At 48.8% G+C, this 21643-nt stretch overlaps 1 protein-coding gene across 14 annotated transcripts in view; it reads left to right on the top strand.

Moving 5' to 3' along the window:
- EPS15L1 (epidermal growth factor receptor pathway substrate 15 like 1) overlaps positions 1-21643 on the top strand; it is a 93006-nt gene that overhangs the window by 47283 nt on the left and 24080 nt on the right. For 10 of the 14 annotated variants that reach the window (XM_081814815.1, XM_081814851.1, XM_081814799.1 and 7 more), the window contains 8 exons: positions 5346-5507; positions 6321-6518; positions 7796-7960; positions 12641-12764; positions 13765-13815; positions 14927-15063; positions 19335-19395; positions 20317-20399. In XM_081814815.1, coding sequence (XP_081670941.1) covers positions 5346-5507; positions 6321-6518; positions 7796-7960; positions 12641-12764; positions 13765-13815; positions 14927-15063; positions 19335-19395; positions 20317-20399 — 981 coding nt within the window. The remainder of the gene's footprint in view (positions 1-5345; positions 5508-6320; positions 6519-7795; positions 7961-12640; positions 12765-13764; positions 13816-14926; positions 15064-19334; positions 19396-20316; positions 20400-21643) is intronic. The other 4 variants (XR_014143726.1, XR_014143722.1, XR_014143727.1 and 1 more) reach the window with 2 other exon arrangements.

Raw genomic sequence — 21643 nt, 5'->3', positions numbered from 1 at the left:
CTCCCCACCTGGCACCGAGGGTCTGTGAGTGGGCTGCTCACAGAGCCAAGAGCAGCCGTGTGTGCCGCGACAGTGGCCGGTTCTTTCTGGGCCACCTCTGAGGGTGTGGACCTGAGCCAGGGCAAGTAAGTAGCATCGGGCTCTCGAGGTGCTGGGCGGCCCTCCCCTGCGCCACCCACAAGGGGACTGGCGGATTCTGAGAGACTAGGAGGATGGCACGTCCCGCTGATCTGTGGGAAGGGCCATCTGTCGTGGCTGTGGTCTGCAGGTGAGGTGGGGTGGATGTGCCCTCGCTGCTTCGGGACACTCACCAGTTCACGCCGTGCAGTGTCCAGACCCTTCTTTCCTTTCCTGGCTTCTCACTCTCCGTGCGTGTTAGCAGTGAGGACTGGGCTGTAGATGGTCTCCTGGAATGTTTCGGGATGGAAAGCAGGGACTGGCCTGCCTCTGACAGGAAGGGCTTTTTTGCTCAAATGAGCTGCTTCAGCTATAAGACCACCTTGCAGGCGAAGTCACTGTATTTCTCTGAAAGCCCCCACAGTACTTTCTTCCTGTCATTTTATTCTCTCTCAGGCCTCTGATTTCCACCCATGTCCTAGAGTTGATCCCTCAGACACAGAGCCCACTCCCACCCCTCTATCCGCTGCATCCCCTCAGCCTCCATCCTTTTAGTCCTGTGGTGTGGTGGAGCTGGCCTCCTCGTCCCTCGTGCCTGGGTTGGGCCTAGCCAGCGACACGGACGTGTGGCCGGTTCTCCCTTCCTATTGTGTCTGGGTTGCCGTGGACATGATTTGGTTTTCATTCTGGTCCCTGAGGATCTGGGTGCTATGACGGCCTTTAACTGCCCAGGAAACCAGTCATCGGGTCTCTGGTGCCTGCTCTGGGCGATGCTGAGGAAGATGTCAGGTCTTTGCAGTGACTTGTTCTGACATCTGAAGGTACCGTCCCCTCTGGTCTGTGGCAGGTGCAGCCAAGCCACCTAGAGCCCCGGCTGGTGGGCTCTGACGGGCACATACCTGCAGCCTTTCAGGTGCTGGGGTCCTTGTGTGCCCCAACAGCCCCCCGAGAGCTGGGAGGGAGCCCAACGCCAGCCAGACTGGCCCCTGTTCCGTGGGGCCTCATTTGTAAGCAGGCCAGGCCGGGGCTCTGCTGTAGTGCTTGATGGCAGCTTTTGGTCCTAGACAGAACAGTGTATTTTTTGAAAGTTCCCCTGTGAAAACCAGGTTTGGCTTTGGTTCCTGCCACCTTTCCCCACGTGGATCTGGCCAGGAGATCGCTTGCCACACCTACTAGCACAGTCTGCGGGTCAGGGCCCCGTGTGGAGTATGAGTCCTTTGTCCTCAGGTCCATTTATGTTTGGTTTTAGGCAGCGGAAGCTTCAGCTTCAGCTCCCCCGGGCCTGTTTCCAGGGTGCCCCTTCCTCGTCCTCCCTGGGGGTCTCTCACCTCCATTTCCATCGCTGTCGTTCTGGTGAGCACCTGCAGCATCTTTGCCTGGTTTTTCGTTTTATTTTGTTTTTGTGACAACAGCATTACTGAGCTAGAACTCACATACACACAATCCATCCATTTAAAGTGTATCATTCCGTGGTGTTTAGTGTGTGCTCAGGGTTGTACAACCATCACCACTGTCAGTTCGTCAGCACTTTCCTCACTCCGAAAGGAAGCCCCGTCCCCATTAGCAGTCCCCGTTCCCCGCCCCAGCCCCTGGCAACCACTGATCTGCTTCCTGTCTCCGGATTTACCTGACCTGGACATTGCGTGGTAATGGATTCATACACGGTGTGACCTCTGTGTCTGGCTTCTTTTACTCCACCTCGTGTTTTCAAGGTTCATCCACATCGTGAATGATGAACCAGCGTGTGTCAGTGTGTCATTCGTTTTTATGGCTGAGTGAGACCCTTCAGTGTGGCTGGACCACATTTTGTTCGTCTGTTCATCCGTTGATGGATATTTGGGTTCTTTGACTTTTTAGCTATTGCAAATGACGTCACTATGAACGTTCATGTGGAAGTCACATGGACATATGATTTCACTTCTGTTGGGTCTGTTACCTAGGAGTGGAATGGCTGGATCATATGGTAACTCTTTTGAGGAACTGCCGGCCTGTTTTCCAATGTGGCTGCGCCATTTTACATTCCAGCCTATAATGCATGTTTCTCCATATCCTCGCCAACACTTATTTCCCATTTTTTATTTTAGCCTTCCTAGTGGGTGTGGAGTGGTACCTCATTGCCCCTAACACTTACCCTAATGATGTTGAGCATCTTTTCATGTGCTCATTGGCCATTTGTGTATCTTCTTTGGAGAAATGTCTATTCGGACCCTTTGACCATTTTTAAATTGGGTTGTCTTTCAATAGCTGAGTTGTAAGAGTTCTTGATAGTTTCTAGATATAAGTTCTTCATCAGATACGTGATTTGCAAATATTGTGGGTTGTCTTTACTTTCTTAATGGTGTCCTTTGAAGCATAAAGGTTTTAAATTTTGGTGAAGTCCAGTCTGTTCCTTTTTTTTTTTTTTCCTGCTCTTGCCTTTGGTGTCATATCTAAGAACTCATTGCCTAATTCAGGGTCACAAAGATTTACCCCATGTTTTCTTCTAAGATTTTATCGTTTTAGCTCTTACATTTAGATCTTTGATCTGCTTTCAGTAATTTTTGCATATGGTGTGAGGTAAGGGTCTGACTTCATTCTTTTGCATGTGGAGATCCAGTTGTCCCAGCACCATTTGTTGAAGAAACTGTTCTTTCTCCACTGAATGGTCTTGGCACCCCTGTTGGATATCACTTGGCCATCGATGTGTGGCTTTATGTCTGGACTCTGAATTCTATCCCATTGATCTACCTGCATTTCTCTTTATGTCAGTACCACACTGTCTTGATGACTGTAGCTTCTTAGAGGCATACCTCATTTTATTGTGCTTCACTTGATTGTGCTTTGCGGATACTGTGTGGTTTTTTGTTTATGTTTTACAAATTGAAGGTTTGTGGCAACCTTGTGTCAAGCAAATTTATCAGAACCATTTTCCCAGTAGCATTTGCTCACTTTGTGTCTCTGTGTCCCATTTTGGTGTTTTTGCAATCTTTCAAACTTTTTCGTTTTTGTTATATATGTTACGGTGATCTGTGATCAGAGACTATGACTCACTGAAAGCTCAGATGGTGGTTAGCAATTTTTAGCAATAAAGTATTATTTTATTTAAGGTGTACATTTATTTTTAGACATAATGCTATTGTATACTTAATAGATTGCAGTATAGTATAAACATACTTTTATATGCACTGGGAAACTAAAAAATTCATTTGACTTGCTTTATCGCAATATTTGCTTATTGCAGTGATTTGGAACCAAACCCACCATGTATCTGAGGTATGTCTGTTGTAAATTTTGAAATTGAAAAATATGAGTCCTGCCACTTTGTTTCTTCTTTTTCAAGATTGTTTTGGCTATTCCGAGTCCCTTGCATTTCCTTAATGAATTTTGGTATCAGCTTGTCAGTTTCTGCACAGAAGCCAGCAGGGGATTCCGGGGGGGTTTGAACTGAGTTTGTAGGTTGTCTGGGTTATTTCTTTGTTCTCTTTGCTTAGACACTTCCCCCATTCTGACCCAGCTCCCATCCTACCCATGAGCTGGTGGGTCTTTGTCCCCGTGGGGCTCTTCGATTCCTCTTTCTTCTTTATAGAATGAGGCTCAGATTCCTTGATGTCCCAGACTCTTGGCCACCTGGTGTCCCAGGCTACCACACTGGGCCTGACCCTCCTCCCTGCTTCATCTCCTCCTTCTCCATCACTGTTCTTCCCTTAGATGTGGCAGACCCATGTCCTAGACTCCCTACCACCAGTCTCTTCTCTTCCCCAAACTTGTCAGACTGAGGATCTGCTTCCTGAATTAAAGGTCAGGGGCAGGGAGCCTGGGGAGCTATCCAGAGAGGAAAGAGTCATGACATTTTTATCCTCAAGGCAGAGAGGAGACGTTGTGACTGCTTTGGATTTTTTCCTAAAATGGCGCCAGCAACCCATAGCCCAGGCCAGCCCTGGGGATCGGCCTCACCGTCCCTGTCTTCCTGTACCCTCAAGGTCCCCTCAAATCTTTCCCTTACTTTGGTTCCCATGGCCACCGTCTCACCTAGTTCTGGGTCCCCTCCCTGCTCCCTTCGTCAGCCCTCCCAGGCCTCCATCTCCTCTGCCGCACCCATCCGTGATTCTAGCTTTAGTTAAAAGACATTTGATAAGATATTTGCCTGGTTGAAAATCAAAAGGCGTGAAGCTTCCTGCCCTCCCCTTCACCCGCTCAGAGATGCAGTTCATTGGCTCCCATGAGGCCTTCCAGGAAGGTCACGTGCATGTTTAAGGAGAGAGATTTGTGCATATTCTCTCCTTCCTGTTTGCACGAATGCCAGAATGCGAAGTACACATATGCTCTGCCACGTGCCTTGTTTGCTTCACATTGTAACTCAGAGTATGAGGTGCAGCTTCTCTTAGGGTAAGACTGTACCCCGCAGTTGTTAGCCAGGCCCGCCTGGTGGAAATTTACATTGTTTACAGGTTTTGCGCTCACACACTACATGTGGTCACATGTGTCGTACACCTCTAAGATGCTTCTCCTAGAGGTGTCGTAGTCGGGTCTGAGGGTCCCTGCTAGGTCATCTTGATAGATACTGCCAATTTGGAGGAGCGTTAGCAGTGGAGAAGCGTCGTGTCCCAAGCCCATACTTGAATGTCCTGCCCCAGAAGCATGTGCAGTCTCATTGGTGTGGCCCTGCTTCCTTTGGCTCAAGTTGGAGCCCAACCCCCACTTCCCCACCTTGGGCCCCCTGCTGTCCCCCCACCTGCTGGGCTCCTTTCCTCCTAGCTCTTCACGTGGCTGCTGCCTGCTTGTCCTTCGGGTCCACCCTAAGTAGTGCTTCCGTGGGGCTCCCCTCCATCTGTGCAGCATCAGTCCGGTCTCCCCGTGCTCCCAAGTCCACCCAACAGCACTCATGCATTCTGTTGGTTCCATTCCTCCCAGTTTATTTATGTTTGGGTGATGCCTCTCCTCTCTCCACCCCTGATCACATGTCACTGGACAGCTCTTCTTGCTGGGACCCAGCCACTCTCCTGGCCCCTGGCCTCTCTTAGGCCGTCAGTAAGTATTTGCCGGGACGCTTAGTGAGAGCTCAATCCACAGCTGCCAAGCCAGGATGCACGCATTTACAGCAGGTGTGCACCGGATGCCTGCCAAGTGCAGACTGGGGGCACAGGCGGTTTTGTAGGACGTCCTGGGGGCTCCAGCCCAGGCTGAGACCCTGTTACCGGGATATTCCCCATTCTCATCCGTCTCAAGTAATGTGATGTGACTCTTCCTAGGAATTACAAAATGATTTAGACCGGGAAACAAGCAGTTTGCAAGAGCTAGAAGCTCAGAAACAGGACGCCCAAGACCGCCTTGACGAAATGGATCAGCAGAAGGCCAAGCTCCGAGACATGCTGAGCGACGTGAGGCAGAAGTGCCAGGACGAGACTCAGATGGTGAGTCTCACACCCAGCACTGCAGGGGGGCTTCCTGCAGGCTTCTTTGAACTCACAATGCCCTTGAAGCACAGGGCTGAGACATCCTCCTGGATTAATAGAGACATACCACTTGAAAAAGCGACCAAGCATTTGTGGCCTGACTTCAGTCTCATCCACCAAGCCATACGGTGAACGGCCTTTGGTCCCTGCTAACCTGTGTGTGTGGACACCTCACCCTGGCCCGTACCTCACCGCACGGGGGGGCCAGTACGCCCCTCTCCCGCTCTGCTGTCTTCACTGCTCATTACAAACCAGAGGGGCTGCAGCCTCAGCAGACTGTAAAGCCTTGTGTCCTCCTCTGCGGCCTCATTCGGGGATCTTTAGCCCCTGGGGGACAGATTGCCTATGCTTATCCCAGGTCTCATTCTTCCTTATCCCAAATTGACTTTCTGCCAGTTACATGGGCGTGAGCATGTCTGCCTTGTTGTTTCTGTCTGTCATGCAAGTGGAGAGAGGGCCCTGGAAGGAGGCCAGGCGTCCGGCCATCGGGCTGGTGTCTGCCTCACTGGACTAGCTCCTTCCAACAACGTGAATTAAGAATTCTACCTTGGGGTGCCTGGGTGGCTCAGTCGGTTGAGTGTCCAGCTCTTGGTTTAGGCTCAGGTTGTGACATCAAGCCCCACATCGGGCTCTGCACTCAGCGTGGAGTCTGCTTGTCCCTCTCTCTCTCTTCCTCCTGCCACTTGCGTAGATGCTCTCGCTCTCAAACAAGTAGAATCTTAAAAAAAAAAAAAAAGAATTCTCCCTCAATCATATTTCATCTCATTTCAGATTTCCTCATTGAAGACCCAAATCCAGTCTCAGGAATCTGATCTCAAGTCCCAGGAAGATGACCTGAACCGGGCCAAGTCGGAGCTGAACCGATTGCAGCAGGAAGAAACCCAGCTGGAGCAGAGCATTCAGGCTGGGAAAGTTCAACTGGAAACCATCATCAAGTCCCTGAAATCGACGCAAGACGAAATCAACCAGGTACCTTGCTGAGGATGGGCCCCCGCCTCTGCTGGCGGTGGCGGGGCCTTCTGGGGTCTTCTGGCACGTGGAGTAGCTGCGGTGACTGGTCACAGTGCTGTATGTGACCAGCCTGTGTTGGTCTGCACCTGCACCAAGGCCGCTTGTTTCCTTTGCTGTCACCCACCTCATTTACGTTAGGCTCTCTTCTGAGAGGCTGCCACCCTGGCCTGGAGGGTGAGCTCCCAGAGCCCTCCAGTGTGTGGGCATTGTGCTTTGGCCCGGTGGCAGTTTGCTTTGCCTTCCACTTCCCCACCTGAGCGCATGCCATTTTGGGGGAATGGGCAGGGTCTGTGTGAGGACTTGAAGAGCTCCTGTGGAGAGGGTCTTGGGCATAGAAATACCCTCACCAGCGTGGTTCTTGGACAAGCGAGAGGGACAGAGTCTGAGACTGGTTCCAGCACCTCTCCATCCCCGTGCAGTTTGCGGACTGACACATGGAGGAGGCCCCACCCTATGACCAGCATCACCCCATGCTTCTTCAAGTTCTTCAAGCTGTCTGGGCACCCCGTCCTTTTCCCACGCCTGTGTGAGGGCCCTGAGGCCTGCAGTGGCGGCTCACCAGCAGAGGGAGGGCTCCTCTCCTCCCCTGTACATAATGGCCCCTGTGTGTCCCATCTACGGAGTGGGGGTGATGCTCTCCCTTGGCAATGTCAAAATGGCTAGTCGTGCTTCCTTTCCTGACTGGCTCCACCTCTCGCTCTTTTTGCCAGGTTACAGACAAAAGTTGATCACAAACGTGCCAGGGGTTTAATACCCTATATTGTTTCATTCTTAATGAATAGATGTAGTATTATCTTAAGACCTTTTACCTCCAAGCAGTAAGAGTTTGTACAGGTAGATAGGAACCAAGACATGAGTGTGTGTTAGTAATAACAGTGAAGTTCGCTGCTGCTTATTAACGCAAACGGGGTGATAAAAACTCCATAAAGGAAAATGTTGATAATCGCTTGGAACAGATTGTGAATCTGGATTTTACCAGTTTCAGTTTGTTCAGAATTGACAAACGTCTGTTTGAACACGGGCCTCCCTCAGGGGCTGGGGATACAGAGAGGCCTCATGGGGCGGCGGGAAGGACCTCATTCTGGTTTACAAGTGGTCTCGCTTCTTGTAAACTCTGTAAGCGAGTAATTCAGTTTCCCATCTGTCACTCAGGGTTGGGCATTAGGAGAAAAAAATGTCTCTCCTGACACTTTTCCCCTAAACCCTGTGTGCTAGTGGCCATCTTTGTTGTGTAGGCACGAAGCAAGCTTTCCGAGCTGCACGAGAGCCACCAGGAAGCCCACAGGACCCTGGAGCAGTACGACGAGGCACTCGACGGGGCCCACGGCGCCAGCCTGACCAACTTAGCCGACCTGAGCGAGGGGGTCTCCCTGACAGAGAGGGGCGGTTTTGGAGCCATGGTAAAGGTCGAATAAACATATTCCAGTCCTGGGATTAGGTCCCACGTTGAGATCAGAGAATGCCCTGCCTGTGGGATCCAGCGCTTGCCAGCCTTGATTCTGTCCGAATGCAGGGTGTTTCTTGTGTCCACTGCCGCTCTGCATGTCCCCACAGGCCCTGCGGCCCAGCGTACATGGCTGTGCTCCGGCCTTGCTTCCGGGACAAAGCGAAGGATAGGTCTGAATCCTTTGTAAACCAGTGTTTAATAAAAGACCATCTTTAGTGGGCCGACCACCCACGTTTGGAGGGTTTCCCAAATGTAACCAAAACTGAATCAAGCTCTCACACATTGTGAAACCTTATATCCTGCTAGTTGGGGGGACCAGGGGAGTGTGTGTGTGTGTGCACGCGCGCGTGTGTGTCTGTGTTCCCACAAGGAGCACCTTGAAAATCGAATGAATTGCTAAAGATCAAGAAAAGTGACAGCCCTTTCGAGGCATTGCTGTTTGGCCTATGAACTGGCCTCTCTGTTGCAATTTTGGTTACACTGAAAACCTCGGCACTTTATGACCCTAGGGGTCCTGATCAAGGCCCAAGGGGCTGTTGGCCTCTTAGGTTTCTGTGGACTCTTGGGCTGCTCACATCCAGCCAGTATTACTTTTTCCTCAGATTGTCAGGTCCCCTTGTTCCTGTCAGGTCCCCTTGTTCCTGGCCCCAAACCCCAGCGTTTCCACTCTAGTCTGGCTGATGAGAGCATCTTTGTGCTCCTGAGGGAGCCAGTGGGACGCGGTTGGTCTTGATGATTTGGTTGTGCTGTGCTTCTGAAGCCTTTCACTGCTCGCCCCACACTGCTGCCCCCTCATCCAGGACTCATCCTCTGAGCCCTCCTTCTGCACCTGGCCCTGTTGGCTTCGCAGATTCCTTTTCCTTCCTGTAATAATACGGCTTCTCTCTCTCTCAACTAGAGACTTAGCTCTTCATGTTCATTTCTTGATGTGTTTCTTTCCTCAGTAGCTGAGTACTCAGTCCCAGGAATTTATGGGGAAGCTTACGCCTCCTTCCCTGAGTCGCCTAGAAGATGCTGTTGATGCGCTCCTCTGTCTCCTGTCTCTGGCCCTTCCTGCTTCCCTCTGCTATTCACAGATTCCTTTTTGTCATGGAATTGTAAACGGGTGAATTCCATATCCGCCCTGGGGCCCAAATTCAGCTTCGTTGTCTGAATTTAGACTATGGAACAACATCCACTCGTCGTTAAGTGCTTGAGGCAGAATTGCCCGCTTGGCTGTCCGGCTGTCCCCTGTCTCTGTGTGTGCATTTCAGCTTCGCGGCCCTGCTTTCACTTTCCCCATCTGGCGTTGGTCCCCTTGCACAGCTTTGGGCTTGTCCTGTTTCATCTTCGTTCACGGAACAGCTCACTCTCAAACTCTTTTGCAGGTTCGAATAAGATCGGTTTCCTTGGATAAAAAGTTGGCAGCAAAGTGGCAGTTGGCAAGTGGCCAGTGATTTCCCTCCTCCCCTTGCGCCCCCCCCCCTCCGATTTTTAATCTTTCCTTATTTTCATTCATCTTGTAAGCAGGGCAAAGTTTACATGATAGTCAACTCATCCTGGAATGTCGATGTCAGATATGTTAACATAGAAACTTGCAACCAGTGTCTGAAAGAAAAACTATATTTATCTTGTTGTACAAATACAGTTTTTAAAGCATTTTTGGTTTGTTTCCTTTTCTTAATAAATACCTCGAAGAGGGCTTTTTGTTTACTCTTGAATATTTCGAGACTGCTTCACAGAGCTCTTTGTTCTCTTTGAGGTGGGTGAAAGTGAGGGGTTTAGTCCCCTGAGAATAGTGTAACCAGAGAGGTGCATCTAGAACTTTCTAAGGCTGGACAGTTCTATTAAAGTTACTAACTTTAGTGTTAAGCTCATAACTATGTTACTTTATCCAAGAGACTGATGCTTCTTAAAGCCAAATTTATTTCTTGTTTTTCATCTGATGATGATAATACTGGCCTCTTGCCCTTGAAGACAGCACCCAACCAACCTGTCTAGTAGACAGAAGGTAATAAATCATACTGGACTTAAGCCTCGCCAAGAACTCATCATTGGGTTGTCTGTTGCATCCAGCCCCACTGGCATGCTGGAGCCATATTTTCTTGGCTCTCCAGAGCTGATTATTAAATAGGAATTTTGTAACCTGATTGTAGAACTTTTGGTAACTTGGATTCAGCCACGGTGGGAGTATTTACACCATGGGAACTGGCAGAAGCTGCCAATCAGGGCTTTTTTTTTTTTTTTCCTCAGAGAGCTGGTTCACCAGCACACCACTGCCCAGCCCCCATCTAAAGGGAACTCCTCAGTAACTCCTTTCAGAGTTGTCACATCTATTTCTTAACAAGTGCAGAACTTAAGACTAGTTCCTGAACTCTGTGTTCGAGGTATTTTACCTCTGCCTTTCACCCTGGTGCTTGTCTGCTGTACTTGGGTCTCCCAAGTGGCAGCTGGCTCAGTTCTCACTGACAAGCGGTCAGTGGATGGTGGAGTTTATGGCATCTCTGCACCAGGGGAAATCTCATTTTCTGCTCCGAATCCGTGAAATAGAATCAGAACCACTGGTGGTTACCTTACATACATGAATCCTCCTGGGGTCTCTGTAGGCTTCTCCTTTGAAGGGGACGGAGCGATTGCTGCCTTAGGCAAATAACTGCTCCTGAGAAAGAGATTGCAGACCTGACTTTCAGGTCAGGGGGCTCGCAGCCAGAGCCCCTAGAATCACAGTCTCCTCTCTGCCATCGCCCCCTCTTATTTGGCAGGCTTCCAAGTGGTGATCGAAAACATTAAAAGAAAAAAAAAAAAACCCACCAACTTGTAAACCAGTGCTATTAAAAACTAAATAGAAGCTTCCAGTCTGAGCCTGAGGTGTCATTCTTAATGCACACCCGTGTCCAGGTCATCATCTCTCTCCATTCTTCTGGAACAGATACATTCCTTCCCCCATGGCACAGTGTGAGAGGTTGATTTTCCATCCTGGCCTCCCAGCTTCTTTAGATTAGGACTTCTCCCTCGTATTTATCTGTGTCAGCGAGCCCCATCAGACACTTGCTGGGTGCGTGCGTTGTGCAGGTGTTAAGCACCATGCTGCCCTTAACGAACCGCACGCTTCCGCCAGACGCGGAGCTTGCAGACATCTGTACTTACTTGCCTAAGAACCTACTTGGTTTCCCCACCTTGGGAAGCCCTGTGGTTGGAGGCTGCAGATAATCTTTCCCAGGTAAGGAAAGTTTTCCCATTGGCCCAGTGCCTCTGAGAGCCATCCTGCTTCCCAAAGTCAGCCAGCCCAGAGTGCTAGGAGCCTAGTCAGGAATCTTCCTTTGACGTCATTGCCCTGTAACTGTTGTCTGTATTTTTACGGAAGCCCCAGCTCTTTAATTATTTGGCTTTGGAATATTGGATGTTTGCCAGCCCCGCGGGTGCCGACACATCTGCCAGATTCAGTGAGGATGTTGTGCTTTTTCGTATCACGGTGAAACCTTCATGTTTTCACTGAGGGTGTGTCTTTATTAACCAAAATACACTCACTGTTTCTAAACGAAGTGCATTGTTCCTGTGTAGATTATACCCCCCCACCAACATTTGGGCCATTTTCAACTATAAAAATGCGCTCTTCAAAAGCAAATCTTTTTTTTTTTTTTCCTTCTGGTTTAAACATGCTTGTTTGTTTCTAGAAATAAGCACTTTTTAAAAAACATGCACAGTGCGAAGTGTATATGCTCTAGTAGTTCTAACTGCATAAGCAACTCATTTCCTCCCAGGATGTAAATAGCCTGCATGTTTCTTGGTGTGGAAAGAGCATTTTAAAAAATGCCCACATAGGTAGACGTTCTGTGAAAAAAAGATGATTGAGGGAGGCCACACTTTTGAACGAGACCCATGCTGTCGTTGTTGAGTGGCTTGTTAGGTTTTCTTTTTGACATTTCCAAAAATACCACTGCTTTCTGACTTAGTGATTTTTTTTTTAAGTAGAATTTCTAATTGTGAGAAAATACACATAACATAGAATTGACCATCTGAACCATGCCTCAGTATATTCACACTATGTAACTAAACTCCAGAGCATTTTCATACCCACTAAACACTCACTCCCCGTCCTGCTTCCCCAGCCCCTGGTACCCACCGCTCTACTTTCTGTCTCTGAATCTGACTCCTCTAGGGACCTAATATAAAGTGACACTGTCACACAGCATTTGTCTTTTCGTGACTGGCTTGTTTCACTCAGCATAATGTCCTCAAGGGTCAATAATATTTCCTTATATTTCTACATACTACATCTAGTATATCTGTTCGTCTGTCAGCGGACGTTTGTTTGGGTTGCGTCCACTCAATTTTTAAATAAACTTTCAGTTTGCAAGAGTGGTGGACTTACAGGAAAACTTAAAGGGAGTACAGAAAGTTCCCACATACCCCACACCCAGCTTCCCCTATCATTAATACCTTGTCCCTGCGAATGAACATTTGTCACCGTGAATAAACTAGTGTCGACACGTCACTATGAACCAACGTCCACATTTCTTTGATGATTTTTTAATCGTTCTCTGTAAGGTCCCACTGCTTGAAGGAGAAATATGCAAGTTGGGTAGGGAATTCTGCACTTTGCTTTAAATTTGAAATAATAAAATTTCTGTCCTGTCTCTTCACAAAATTATAGGATGATCCTTTCAAAAATAAAGCCTTGTTATTTAGCAACAATGCCCAAGAATTGCATCCGGATCCTTTCCAGGCTGAAGACCCCTTCAAATCCGACCCATTTAAAGGAGCTGATCCCTTCAAAGGTATCTCGCCCGGTGCCCACTTCATCATTGGAGGGCTGTTTACTTTGTGCCATTTAGAACTGTCTGATGACTAGAATGGTTGCAAGATAGGCACCTTCTGGAATGGACGGGGAAGGGAATCCTTGGAGCCTCCTGGGCTGCCTGAGTGTTTCGCTTCAGCCGGTTCACTACAGAACTGAGGCATTGGCGTGTGGTGGAAGAGCTCCGCTCTCAGCTCCCAGCTCCAAGCTCCCAGCTCCCAGTGAGGTGCCCACATTCAAGGGCAGCTGGCTCCGCCCTTAACCTCTGCACACCTCGGTTCCCAGCCTCCAGAAGGGGTGGTAAATTCTCCCTCGCTCTCCTGGTGGGATCAATAAGACAATCAGATGTAGTCATGATTATGAAACTACCCAGTGAAGGACAGATCCCCACGTAAGTCTGAGGTCTTCATGTGACACATTTACCCAGAGCCACACACGAGTCGAGAATAACCAGGAAGACTTCTACGAACAAGTTTTCCTCGGTTTCCCTGTTTTTTTTCAGAGTAGGAAGCCTGAAAGCCTTCCAGGAAGGGTATCTGTATGTTCCTGAGCGAAGTGCTGGGGCGGGGAGAAGGCAGTGGGGGTGCCTTTCCAGTGTCAGATGTGGGATCGGAGGTTCGCAGGTCCAAGAGAGGAATCGGGCAGCTCCTGAAGCTTGGATGTGTGGAGCTCATCATTGCTCCGGGGCTGCCTGTGGGTTGAGGACTGGGGCAGCCCTGGGGTCCTGTGTTGTCGTACCTGGGGGAGGTGAGAGGGAGATGAGATACAAGCGTAAAGCATGGCAGAGAAAGAGAGGAGTGAATTCTGGCTCACTCCACGTTTTCCCCACCTCCAGCCCATGTTGAGCAGCCAACAATACCTCATTTCATCTTGAACACCCCAACTAAGAAAAGCCACCTCGGCCAGTGGCCGCTTCAACTTGGATATGCCAGAGTCCTTTTCTGCCATAGAGCTAAACGTCCCTCTCTCCTCTAACCTAGGTGACCCATTCCAGAATGACCCCTTCGCAGAACAACAGACAGCTTCAGCAGGTAAAAGCCTTTGTTGAAAAGACTTTTTGTTTTTTCGTGGACTCGTCCTCAGACTCTTTCCATTCCTAGTTCAAGTTGAAGGAAATGGAAAAGCAGCCTGTCTGCCAGGCCTCCTACGACAGGGCAGCAGGGGAGCTTAGTTTCTGAGGAAGCCTGGCAGCGACATTACCCTCCCCTTCCCCGACGGGTGCCCCGTCTTGCCGACCTCACAGCGTGAAGAGAAGCACAACTAGAAAAGGAGCTCCCAGTGGCCAGGCAATTTTTCAGACCTGCCCACGGCAGCTTGGTCCTGTGGTAGCATTAGGGGGCCCCGTGTAGCGCCTGCCCACAGTGGGGCTTCGGTCTACACATGCCAGAGGCGGCCGCGGTACCGGGAAGCATGGCCATCTGCACTGCACGAAAGCCTAGTGTCTCGTTCCCTGCTGGTGACGGCGGTTTTGCCCCGTGTCCATTCACCATGCCTGCACCCCGCATTCCAGGGGACTGAGCACACCATGGGTATGGTGGTGCGGTCATGCTGCCTATTTATCTACTTCTGTATTTTTTTACTGAGGTGAAATTCATACAACACAAAATTCACCATTTTAAAGTGACAATTCAGTGGTATTTGGTACATTCATAATGTACAGACACCACCTCTGTGTAGTTCTAGAACATTGCCATGCCCTAAACGGAAGCCTCATCCCCATGAGCAGTCACGCCCCTTTCCCCCTCCCCCAGCCCCTGGCAACCACCAGTCTGCTTTCTGTCTCTGGATTTATCCATGTTTTTATTATTAAAATCAGCTTTGTTGGGTGGTATAATTTACACACAACAAAATTCACCAATTTTAAGTGTGTAATTAGATAAGTTTGGGTAAATGTGTGCAGTTGTGCGAGATCGAGAACACCTCCATTGTCCCAGAAGGTTCCCTTGTGCCTCCTACCCCCAACCCCCAGGCGCCTGGCAACCACTGACCTGCTTTCTGTCATTATGGTTTTTCCCTTTTGTAGAATTTCATATAAAATGGCGTCAGTCAGCTATGTGTTTTTACATTTGGGTTCTTCCGTGAAGCATAATGTTGTTTATTCATAGGGGCATGTTTTTATTCACTTTCCAAAACACCCTCTAGATCCATTCGGAGGGGATCCTTTCAAAGAAAGTGACCCATTCCGTGGCTCTGCGCCTGACGACTTCTTTAAGAAACAGACAAAGAATGACCCGTTTACCTCAGACCCATTCACGAAAAACCCTTCCTTACCCTCAAAGGTGAGTGACCCCGGGGAGGCGTAGGTGCTGTGTGTGTGCCCGGTGCTTGTCCCTGTGAGGCTCGTCCTGTGACTCAGGTTGTCACATTCAGTGGGCCACTGAGCCCATGTCAGGATGGCTTGGGTCCCGAATAGCTCTCTTTTCTCTGTTCCTTTCCCTGCCCCTGTCACTTCAGCTCAGGCCCACCGGGTGGCTTCTCTGTTCTACCTCCTGCCCCCACTGCTGCCCCGTCTCCCAACAAAACTGAGAAATGAAAGAAAGCATCACATGCTCCACACGGCCGCCCTGCCATCTTCCTGGCAGCACTGAAAGTGTGTGAGGCATTCACATGCCCCTCTCCATCCCTAGCATCTAGCAAACTGTGTGCGTTGCACGGTGTTAGGCCCCAGTGCACTGCACAAAAAAGCGACTCTGTGATTGAACAGAGAATCCTCGTGTCTAGTGAGGGCGGTGTATAGCCTTCCTTCATGTTCCAGGCTGCATCTCTCCCTCCGCCCCTCAGATTCCCTGGTTTCCTCTTCTCCACGGACCTATTGGTCTGTCGCACTAGACCCAGAGCTCCTTGAAGGCAAGGATTAATTTGTAACATTTCTGTTGATAGACCTGTTGCGGGATACCCCTTTCGTTTCTGCTACTGGTCTGTGTGTGTGATCTGTGTTCTTACTCTCTGTTGATCAATTTTGTTGAGCTTGTCCATGAACCAGCTTTTGGTTCTGTAAATTTCCTCTCCTGTTTGCTTCTATTTCACTGATTTCTGCTTTTTATTATTTTCTTTCTCCTATTTATTTTGGGTTAGTACTTGCTCTTCCATTTCTAACATCTTAAGATTCAACCTTAGGTCACTGACTTTAGACCATCTTTTTTAATATAAATATTTTAAAACTACACATTTCACCCTAAGCACTACTTAGCTGCATTCCACACATTTTCACGTGTTGTATCTTCATTGTCCTTTAGTTTGAGATATTTTCTTAGTTTCCCTTGTGATTTCTCTGTTGAAGCATGGATTATTTAAAGTATTGTTTTGTTTCCAGATATTCTTTCCTTCCTTTACATATCTTATAATACTGATTTTTAATTAAGTCTGTTATTAGAGAACATATTTTGTATGTTTGCAGTCCTTTTAAATTTATTGATACCCATATTATGGTTCGTGTTGGTGTCCATACCATGTACAGTTGATGAGAATGTTGGTCTGCAGTTGCTGGGTGTCATGTTCTATCAATGCCAATTATGTCAGTGTGGCTGATAGTTCCAATCGTTTGTGTCCTTACTGTTTTTGTTTGTTTTGTAGCTCTACCACTGTACCCATCGCTGAGAGAGGAATGTTAAAGTCTGTGATTGTGGAATTGTCTGTGTCCCTGTTAATTCCGTCAAGTTTTGCTTCATGTGTTTTGAAGCTCTCTCCGGTGCCTACACATTTGTGCTTCTTGTATCAGCCTGATGCAGTGACCTTTTTATCATTATAAAAGCTTCCTTTTTTCCTCTGGCGATATCTCTGTCTTGAGATCTGTTTTATCACATATTGAAATAGCCTTCCTCCATCCTTCTTATGCTTATTCTTTGCCCGCTATATCTTTTTTTCATCCATTTACTTTCAGTCTGCCTGGGTCTTTATACACAAAGGGTTTTTTATAGCGAGCATATAGTTGGGACTGCTTTTCTCTCCGGCCTGGAAATCTTGGCCTTCAACATAGAGTGTCTAGTCCATTAACATTTAATGCAGTTGTTGATACGGTTAGATTTAAATCTACCATTTTATTATTTCCTTGCTTTTTATCCCCTGTGTTTTGTTCCTCTGTTCCCTCTCTGCCACCTTTTAGATTATTTGAATGTTTTCTAGAATTCCATTTTCTAGTATTTGTTGGCTTCTTTTAACTATATCTATTTCTGTTATTTTTGGAGGTTGCTTTAGGGATTACCGTATACACCCTTAACTTTTCATAGGCTACTTGGAATTAATATTATATCACTTCATGTAAAATGTAGAGAACTTGCAACCATATGGGTCCATTTGTCCATCTCCTCCCCAGCCAGCAGTGTCTTCTCTTATGTTCTAGCTGTCATATGAATATAATATATCTAAATATGCCATAAACTCCCTAAGACCATCTTGCTTTAATCCATTGTATGTGTCTAAAAGAGATTTTTTTTTTAAGATTTATTTATTTATTTGACAGAGAGAGACACAGCGAGAGAGGGAAGACAAGCAGGGGGAGTGGGAGAGGGAGAAGCAGGCTTCCCGTGGAGCAGGGAGCCCGATGCGGGGCTCAGTCCCAGGACCCCGGGATCATGACCTGAGCTGAAGGCAGACACTTAACCGAGTGAACTACCCAGGCGCCCCTAAAAGAAATGTTAAAAGGGAAAAAGGTGGTCTCTTTGTTTTTACCCATATATTTGCCATTTCTCATGTCCTCATTCCTTTCTCAAGATCTTATTTACCCTCATGATCCTTTTCCTTAAGCCTGAAGAACTTTCTTTGGCATTTCTTATAATACAGGTCTACTTTGTTGTCATTCCCTTTTTTTTTTAATAGAGATTTTATTTGTTTGTTTATTTGTCAGAAGGAGAGAGAGAGAGAGGGAGCACAAGCAGGCGGAGCAGCAGCAGAGGGAGAAGCAGTTTCCCCGCTAAGCAGGGAGCCTCATGCGGGGCTCAATCCCAGGACCCCGGGATCATGACCTGAGCCAAAGGCAGATGCTTAACCAACTGAGCCACCCAGGCGTCCCTTTGTTGTCACTCTTGAAGGGTATTTCTGGCCGATCTCGTATTAGTTTTTTTCCTTCCAGCACTTTTAGGATGTTATTCCACTGCCTTCTGGCCTCCCTGTCCTTGAGGAGAAGTCCTGAGTCTCTCAGGCGGTTGTCCCCCACCATAGGTACCGTGCTGTTTTTCTCTGGCTGCCTTAGCTCTTTAGCTCTGCTTTTCAGCAGTTTGACTGTGAAGCATATGTGTGTGTGGTTTTCTTTGTATTTAAGTTGTTTGGGGTTTGCCGAGGTTCTTAAATCTGTAAATCAGGTCTTTTACCAAACTTGGCAAGTTTTTGGCCATTACTTCCTTAGACATTTTCTTTTTCTACCCTATTCTTTCCTTTCTTTGTGGGATTACAATTACTTTTATATTAGAGGTTTTACTAATGGCTCCACAAGTCCCTGAGACTCTGTTTTCTCTTCATTCTTTTTGTTCTCTTTTTTCTGTAGATTGGGTACTTTCTACTGATCTATCTTTAGCTTTACTTACTTTTTTCTCGATCATCTGTCGTTTAGCTGACCTAGTGAAGTTTTTATTCTAGATGTTGTACTTTTTTCAGTTTTCGAATTCCCATTTGTTTCTTTGTATAGTTTCTATTTTTCTGCTAAGATCTCCTATCCATTCCTCTTTAGTCTATTTTCCTTTACTTCATTGAACACAGTTACTCCTGCTTTAAAGTCATCCTCATCAAAGAATTCCAAAACATCTGGGTCCTCTTGGGACTGGTTCTATTGATTGTCTTTTCCCTTGAGAACTGGCCACGGTTTTTCTGATTCTTGTTACGTTGAATGATTTCAAAACGTATGCTGTGTATTGTGAGTGCTCTGTTGCGGTGACTGGATACTGGTATATGCCTCCAAAGAGCCCAGATGGTTTTGTTTCAGCAGGCAGTTGACTCGGTGAGGCTCCACTGCAAACTCACTTTCTCTCACCTGTAGTTGCGTACTTGTGACCTTAGCTGTAGGCTGCATTCAGTCTCCTCCTGCACATGGTGCTGGGGTCAGCCCTTGTCTTGGGCAGAGCTTATCATGAAATTTTGGACTCCCATTCTCTGCCTCTCCTTTCTGGGGCCCTGTCCCTTTCTCATGACTGTGGTTGTCCCAGACTACCATCCTCTAGTCTTCAGGCCAGAAAGATAGTGAGTTTTCTGTTGAGGTCTAGCCTCCCGAAACCCTCAGGTTATAGCTGTCTAGACAGAAGACTCAACTTTGTGCTGTTGGCTCCTGCCAACTTGGAATTCTCGTCTAGTCTTCCTGCTCTGGCTCACTTCCTGAGCCTTCAGGTGGTTGCTTATGTTTACTTATTTTTTTGCATTTTGTCCAGAGTTTATAGGTATGCTCTGCAGGAGGGGTTGGTCTGTTGGGATTTTACTCCGCCAGAGTTTAGTTTGAATCACTTTCTCCTCCTCATGGCCGGCACCGGATTCAGTGTACGCAGATGGCAGGAAAGTCTGTGCTTGGATGAATGGCTGGGTGAACGAATGAACTGCTTTTTACTCTTCCCTCTCTCCTTTCACTCAGCTCGACCCCTTTGAATCCAGTGATCCTTTTTCATCCTCCAGTGTCTCCTCAAAAGGATCAGGTGAGACTGATGACTTATTTTCCTTCTGACTCTCCCCCCAGCCAGTGGAAGGAGCCCACCCAGTTCCTGCTTCCGTTTCCAAAGCTGTGTATCCTCAGAGTTTATGTCATTAATCAGTGGCACCCAGATCCTCACCTGAGGTACTTGGGCCAAAGCCAGCTCCCCCTAGCTGCTCATCTTTCTGCAAAGGAAGATCGGCAGTAGGAATTCAGTCAGTAATAACACCAGTGTTCCTGGTTACTCTTTACTCATTTCTCCGTACAAATCTTTGATTTGTACCTTCAGATCTTTTTCCTAAAAGAATCCAAGTTTGACTGAGGGTCTTGGCTTGTGCATTAAGGGAGGGGGGAGAGTTTGGATTCCCCCTTGCTTTTGGGAACAGGCCCCACTTGCTTCTGCGCCCTTGCCTAGCAGCTCGTGCTTGTTGGTGATAGAGTTTGGGTTCTTAGGTGGGTGTATGGGTTATGCAGGCAAGTTGCCCCACCAAAGGAGAAAACTGCACCCGCAGACAACCTCCCCACATACAAGGTATGGATGGTGGGTCGCTGCGGACCTGCACCTCCCTCCTTGACCCAGGAGGGCAGTTGGCTGTGCTTCTGCACGTGTCACTCGTTTGCTGACTGTGAACAGCGCTGGCTAGAAGTACCGATATGGGGCACCGTCCCTGTGGCCCTGCTTGAGGCGGCCGTCATGGCGAGAGGCTTCTGGCCAAGCCGCCCCAACCACCAGCCAGGGCGGGTTGGGGGCAGGGAGGCCGCGTTGAGGGACCGCATCCAGACGCACAGCCCTGGCAAGCAAATGCTGCCTCCTTAGATGTCGCGCGCCGGGGGCCGGTGACCACCGAGAGGCAGCACCTCCCTCTGCCCCCGGAGGTGTGTCCCTTGAATGCCCTAACTCTGCCTCTGTTGGTGCTACTTGCAGGTCCCTTTGGAACCTTAGACCCCTTTGGAAGCGGGTCCTTCAGTAGTGCTGAGGGCTTTGCCGACTTCAGCCAGATGTCCAAGGTAAACCCCCTCCCACGGAGCACGCGTGCCTCCGCCAGTTTCTTTGTGCCTCTTGTCGTGGTTGTGTCGTGAGCAGCCAGGCGTAATTGTTAGCACCACGTATGTATTTCCCGGCACCCGTCAGACGCTGAAACACGTCCTCACGTGAGATCGTGAGCCGGCAGGCAAGGTCTAGAAGATGCCTGTGCTTGTGATCAGCTCCATTTCCCTTCATCGGAGTGGAACTCCAGGGCTCTGCATCCCTCCACGAGGCATAAGTGTCACTCCCCCGGTCCTCCTGGTGTCTGTTAGCTGCCAGATCTCAGGCGGTGGAGCTGTGGCTGCACGGGCTCAGAGAAGGTGTTAGGCACAGAGGGCTCAGGAGGGTCACGGGGGGCAGGCCTCGTGTGCAGGCAGCTGAGGCTGGAACTGTCGGCCCCAGGCTGGCAGCCGGGAGGCATCCAGAGAAAATGGGCCGGTTATGTAAGTGGGAGCTGCCCGACACAACCCGAGAAGGGTTTGGAAAGCGAGGGCTAGGTTCCGTGAACAGAGATACGGGTGGAAGGGGAGCTGTTCCAGACAGATGACATCCCTGAAGTTGTCAGGGTGGGCAGTATCAGTGTGGCCAGAGTTAGGTGAATATAGCCCCAGGTGGTGTTGGGGCCCTGTTGTGAGGAGGGGCTGGGGGAGGTGTGGCTAGAAAGCTAAGTCTTTAATGTAGCTGGAAGTCAGTGGATCATGTCCAAAATGGACAGGTCAAGAAATAACAGTAGATGCCCATGATTACGGAGGTAATTCCCAGAAGAAACTGCTAAGAAGTCAAAGAGGTCAGCCAGGGTGAGTGGGAGAGGCAGTGATCTGAGGGTTGCTGGTCTTTGTTATAATCTTTAGCGTCCCCTGCTTTTGAGCATGATTACGTATTTCTTCTATAAGTATTAAAGGAAAGCAATGTTAGGCGTGCCCCATGTTGGCCTCTGGGCCCCGTCCCCAGGACCTCCTTGTGCTCCGCTGCTTCTTGGCCGCCCCTCAGGCAGGTGAGGGCCTCGTGGGGCACAGCCTGTGGCCAGAGTCATGCTTTCTTTACTCACTCCACCGATCTGCAGTATCCACCTGCTCCAGCCCAGGTACCATCGGCATGGGGCGGGGGTGGCCACAGGCAGGAAACAGTCCCCATCCCTGATCTCACCTCCTCGTTGGGGAGGCTCAGAAGCCAGATGGTGGGGAGGGAGCTGGGGAGGGAATCTCCGGAGCATGTGGGAGCCGGG

The sequence above is a fragment of the Leptonychotes weddellii genome, chromosome 1 (genome assembly GCF_054177405.1).
Source record: "Leptonychotes weddellii isolate Sample4059 chromosome 1, ASM5417740v2, whole genome shotgun sequence".
In the NCBI taxonomy this organism is placed as follows: domain Eukaryota; kingdom Metazoa; phylum Chordata; class Mammalia; order Carnivora; family Phocidae; genus Leptonychotes; species Leptonychotes weddellii.
Note: the sequence above shows the minus strand (reverse complement) of the source record. Positions and strands in the feature narration are given on the sequence as shown.